The sequence below is a fragment of the Mesoplodon bidens genome (genome assembly GCF_964165515.1).
Source record: "Mesoplodon bidens genome assembly, chromosome: 15".
Taxonomy (NCBI): Eukaryota; Metazoa; Chordata; class Mammalia; order Artiodactyla; family Ziphiidae; genus Mesoplodon; species Mesoplodon bidens.
The window spans coordinates 27,480,105-27,486,166 of record NC_138171.1 but is presented as its reverse complement, the minus strand read 5'-3'; the positions used below and the strand labels follow the sequence as shown (position 1 = coordinate 27,486,166).

The following is a 6,062-nucleotide window of genomic DNA, read 5'->3' as shown; positions in this document are numbered from 1 at the left end:
TTCCCCTTTTATGGCTGTTAGCATTTACCTTATATATTGAAGTGCTCCTATGTTGGGTGCATAAATATTTACAATTATTATATCTTCTTGGATTGATCCCTTGATCATTATGTAGTGTCCTTCTTTGTCTCTGGTAATAGTCTTTATTTTAAAGCCTATTTTGTCTGATATGAGAATTGCTACTCCAGCTTTCTTTTGATTTCCATTTGCATGGAATATCTTTTTCCATCCCCTCACTTTCTGTATGTGTCCCTAGGTCTGAAGTGGGTCTCTTGTAGACAGCGTATATATATATGGGTCTTATTTTTGTATCCATTCAGCCAGTGTGTGTCTTGGTTGGAGCAATTAATCCATTTACATTTAAGGTAATTATTGATATGTGTGATCTTATTACCATTTTCTTAATTGTTTTGGGTTTGTCATTGTAGGTCTTTTTCTTCTCTTGTGTTTCCTGCCTAGAGAAGTTCCTTTAGCATTTGTTGTAAAGCTGGTTTGGTGGTGCTGAATTCTCTTAGCTTTTGCTTGTCTGTAATGGTTTTAATTTCTCCATCGAATCTGAATGAGATCCTTGCTGGGTAGAGTAATCTTGGTTGTAAGTTTTTCCTATAAAAGTGAAAACATCACTTTAAATATGTCCTGCCACTCCCTTCTGGTTTGCAGAGTTTCTGCTGAAAGATCAGCTGTTAACCTTATGGGGATTCCTTTGTATGCTATTTGTTGTTTTTCCCTTGCTGCTTTTAATATTTTTCTTTGTATTTAATTTTTGATAGTTTGATTAATATGTGTCTTGGAGTGTTTCTCCTTGGATTTATCCTGTATGGGGCTCTCTGCATTTCCTGCACTTGATTGACTATTTCTTTTCCCATGTTAGGGAAGTTTTCAAGTATAATCTTTTCAAATATTTTCTCAAACCATTTCTTTTTCTCTTCTTCTTGGACCCCTATAATTCGAATGTTGGTGTATTTAATGTTGTTCCAGAGGTCTCTGAGACTGTCCTCAATTCTCTTCATTCTTTTTTCTTTATTCTGCTCTGTGGTAGTTATTTCCACTATTTTGTCTTCTAGGTCACTTATCTGTTCTTCTGCCTCAGTTATTGATTCCTTCTAGAGAATTTTTAATTTCATTTATTGTGTTGTTTATCATCATTTCTTTGCTCTTTTGTTCTTCCAGGTCCTTGTTAATCATCTCTTGTATTTTCTCCATTCTATTTGCAAGATTTTAGATCATCTTTACTGTCGTTACTCTGAATTTTTCAGGTAGACTGTCTATTTCCTCTTCATTTGTTTGGTCTGGTGGGTTTTTATCTTGCTCCTTCATCTGCTGCATACTTCTCTGTCTTCTCATTTTGCTTAACTTACTGTGTTTGGGGTCTCCTTTTCACAGGCTGCGGGTTTGTAGTTCCCATTGTTTTTGGTGCCTGCCCCCAGTGGGTAAGGTTGGCTTGTGTAGGCCCCCTGGTTGAGGAGACTTGTGCCTGTGTTCTGGTGGGTAGGGCTGGATCTTGTGTTTCTGGTGGGCAGGACTGCATCTGGTGGGACAATACTTTTTTAAAGCATTTAAAAATGCTTTTTAGCTTTTCAGACCCTATTTTTACATTTTTAATGTGGCTACTAGAAAATTAAAAGTTACCTACAGGGCCTCCCTGGTGGCGCAGTGGTTGAGAGTCCGCCTGCCGATGCAGGGGACACGGGTTCGTGCCCCGATCTGGGAAGATCCCACATGCCGCAGAGCGGCTGGGCCCGTGAGCCATGGCCGCTGAGCCTGTGCGTCCGGAGCCTGTGCTCTGCAACGGGAGAGGCCACAACAGTGAGAGGCCCGCGTACCGCAAAAAAAAAAAAAAAAAAAAAAAAAAAGTTACCTACATGATTTGCATCTGTGGTCTGTATCCTGTATCTATTGAAAGCACTGTTCTACTTATTTCCTGTTGTCCCACTGGGAATCATGTTGAAAATGCCTTGGCTCAGAGATAAAAGTCATATATCTTCTCCTTTACCCCTCTTCTTTCCTCTCATTCCCCCATATTTTTATCTTAAGTGGGCTCATGAATTTAGGTTATGTTCTTCTGTGGAGAAGGTAGACTTGCTCTCCCCACATTCTATTTTGCATATGGTTCTTTCTGTGGGAAAAAATCTATGAAAAAAAAAGTATGTCTGCTGTTTTCATTCCTGTTGCCCCAAGAAAAGCACATAATATGAGAACCATAAATCTTCATTACAGAGGCTTATTTGGGGCCATCCATGGGCCAAATTCAATGTTGTAGTCAGCATTCCTCGTGCTTGCTTTCTCCTGGGCATGTAAACTAAAATTCTATCTCTTTCTAGCTCTATCTCCTCTGTGAGGCTCCTGAGAGAATGATAACATTACGTAAACTGTGGGTGCTTAAACAGTGTTTATTGAATGACTGATGATAAAGGAAACAGTTCTATGTCTCAGTTTATAGACAGCAAAGATAAAGAGGAACTTGGTGTTTTAAAGGAAAGACCCACATCCCTGCTTATCTGCTTCCTCCAGGTCCAGTAATGTTGTCAGCAGTGTCTATGGTGGTGGTGCTGGTGGTGGGGAGTGAGTGGCTGAATCTCTTCTTTTTTTGGTGTCACTCTTGGTAGAAGTAGCAGTGTGTATTATCTTTCCTGAGATCATGGGGTTGGTGGTGGCAGACTTCACAGTGGTGGCATTTGGGATGACGCTGGTGTTGATGTTGACAAAAGGGTTGACACTTTTGAATTTGGGCAGAAGAGCTAAAATATGATTTTTTTGTTTGCATCACAACACTAAAATTCTTGGTACTTTTTAGCACTTCCTGAGAGTCCTCTTCAAGTGTGTGGAGCATTTCATTTTGTATGTAGCTTTTTATCAGTTGAACCACTTTTGGTCCAATACAACATTTTTTCTTTTTGCATTTATCTACCTCTTTTTCATCCATGGTGCAGTGGTCTTTGCATCTCCCAAAACCCATTACACATCTTCCTAAGCCAAAGTATTCTGCACAAAGAAAAGAGAAAACCAAAGTGCTAAGGTTAATAACTAGATATGATGTTAAAATTGCTGGAGCGAGAGGAATAGAGGCAGAGGGAGTTTGTTAATGCTAAATTTTAAGTACAGTGGTTAGGGATGTTGGTGGAGGCAACTGGCAGGCCAAGAGAGTCTTTGTACATCTCTGAAATCCAAAATAAATCTCTAGTCTCCCTTCATTGAATAACTTTAAAAATCTAAAGAAGAAAAGGGAATGCAATGATTTGCTTCAGGGTAAGATTTTAGACTTCTAATCATAGACACTTGTAGAATATCGCTATCTCTCCCCATGATCCTAGGAAATACCAACAAGAGTAAAATCTATCATAAAACTAATTCAAGAAAGAATTTCAAAAGAGAATCAATAGGACTTTGTGAAGTTCTGGGCTCTTGCCAAACTCAGTGGTCCATGACCTCACTCTCCTTGACAATCGCTTGACCTGTGGTTCATGGGGCATGGTGTTCTATCATTTTCAGCCTCTCTGGACACTATGTCCCTCAGAGGTCTTATTTATTATCATAGCCTTAACCTCATCTCTATGAAGATAACCCCCACATTGTTATCTTTATCTCTGAATTCCCTGCTTAGAGTAGTACCTCATCTTCATCTGCTGGATGAATTTTCCATCCCATTGTTCCATCTATTTCTCTTTTCCAAATCAAGAAGCTTCTCCCTCACTCAACAATTCAACTGATTTTCTATAAAGCACAAGAGATTTATGTAGCACCTAATGTTCACATACATTTCAATATTGTTTCTCACTGAAGACAACATTGTAAAATTCTTGTATTTTAAGCAGCTACACTGATTAACCCTACTATCTTATGTGGCATTTCAGGCTCAAATTTGACTTTACCCAAGATGACACAGCCATACTGGCTTATATTATAGCCCTTCTCTTAAGGTCCCAAGATAAAAAAAAATAGAAACATCTTTGACTCTTTTTCTTTCCCTTCCTAGACCCATTGCCAATTTAATATCTGGATGATTCTTGTATTTTGAAACAAGTCTCAATGTTTCTATCTTCTTTTCAAAAAACAGTGGCCAATCCTCTGATTCAGCTTTTTGCCATGATGTGTTCCTAGATGCTCCTATGGGTAATTTGGGGATTTCTAATAAAACAAAGGCTGAGAAAAGGAATGAAATTCTATAAAAATCTGAAAAATTTGAGATGGAGAACATAGACCTGTTTACTGGATCCTGAGAGGAGATTTTCTGGGTGTAAGGGTAAGGACTTCCTCCTTATTATACCAAGGTACAAACTGATAGGAACCTTTACTTCAAGAGATGGTTTAAATTAGAAAAAGAGCAAAAATGAGGTAGACTTGGCATGAGTCCCTGATGACAACTATTAGAGGGCAGGAAGGCAGTTGTATATGCTGGACAATTTCTGAGTACACAAACAACACCCTACTTTCTCTGTAGCTTCCTGTGTTTCCCCATCAGACACAGTCTGGGGTTGGAGCCTATGGGGATATGTGGGGGATGGTGTATGACTGATGTAATACATAAACTTTTCAGCCATATCTTGGACTTCTCATTTTTTTAGCGTCTCTTTGGGTTCCCATTATCATGGGCAGCCAAATCCCTGCTTCCTCAAATCCCTCCCTCTTAAAGCTAGGATTTCACATTACCTGTGTTCACCTGGTACTGTAGCATGAGGCTGGCAAAGATAGGAAAAAGGAGCTTCATGGCTGAGTGCCAGAGAGGAAGCCTTGGATCTGGGTTTGTGTTCTTGAGCTCCAGCCTTTATTGGCATCTGCATGGCCTTAGGCTATGAGCAGTAAAGTGCAGCCAAATCTCACAGCAATTGTGTTTTCTGATTCTGTTTGAGAATAGCCTTTCCTGAACACCTCATGCAACATATTTCCTGTTCTTGATCCTGGTGGGGGGAAATATAAGACACATAAGATATGAAAGAAAATCCAAACCCTTTACACCTCTCCTTCTTAAAGTTTATTCAGGGCAAGAGTAATACATCTGCTTCACTATTTGTGAGCCTAGTTTTGCCTAAGACATTTAGTGTATGAGATACAGAAGAGCAGAACTTGTTATAACCATAGATGACTGGAGGATAGAGACTGTCTTTTTTGTACTCTTGTTTCCAATGGCCAGTATGGGTACTGAATCAACATAAGAACTCAATATATGTTTGTTGAATGAGTTTGTGGGAGGCAGTTCTTGGCATAACTCTAACTTCTTTAAAAAATGAGATATAGGGCTTCCCTGGTGGCGCAGTGTTTGAGAGCCTGCCTGCCGATGCAGGGGACATGGGTTCGTGCCCCGGTCCGGGAAGATCCCACATGCCATGGAGCGGCTGGGCCTGTGAGCCATGGCCGCTGAGCCTGCGCGTCCGGAGCCTGTGCTCCGCAGCGGGAGAGGCCACAACAGTGAGAGGTCCGTGTACCGCAAAAAAACAAACAAAAAAAACAACAAAAAAATGAGATATAATTAACATATAACATTATATTAATTTCAAGTGTATATCATAAGGATTCAATATTTGTATATATCCTCAGAAGTGGAATTGCTGGATTATATGGTAGTTCTATTTTTATTTTTTTGAGGAACCTCTGTATTATTTGTATAGTGACTGAACCAATTTACATTCCTACCAACAGTGTACATAGGTTCCCTTTTCTCCTCACCTTTTACATCCTTGCCAACACCTAGCTCATCTTCTTGATGATAGACATTCTAACAGGTGTGACGTCATATCTCATCATGGTTTTGATTTGCATTTTCCTGGTGATTAGTGATGTTGTACATCTTTTTATGTACCTGTTGGCCATCTGTATGTCTTCTTTGGAAAAATGTCTATTCAGATCCTCTGTCCATTTTTGAATTGATTTTTTTTTGCTATTGCATTGTATGAGTTCTTTATATGTTGATAATTCAGATATTAACCTCTTATCAGATATATGATTTGCAAACATTTTCTCCCATTTAGTAGGTTGTCTTTTCATTTTGTTGATGATATTCTTTGCTGTGCAGAAGTGTTTTAGTTTGTTGTACTCCCACCTGTTTATTTTTGCTTTTGTTAACTTTG

At 39.2% G+C, this 6,062-nt stretch overlaps 1 protein-coding gene across 1 annotated transcript; it reads right to left on the bottom strand.

The window, feature by feature from the left end:
- Positions 1-2,535: 2,535 nt before the first annotated feature.
- Positions 2,536-4,705, bottom strand: DEFB129 (defensin beta 129; the record flags this gene model as incomplete). Its single annotated transcript, XM_081255619.1, is given in 3 exon segments — positions 2,536-2,754; positions 2,756-2,982; positions 4,648-4,705. Coding segments are annotated over 3 exon segments (504 nt in total).
- Positions 4,706-6,062: the final 1,357 nt, after the last annotated feature.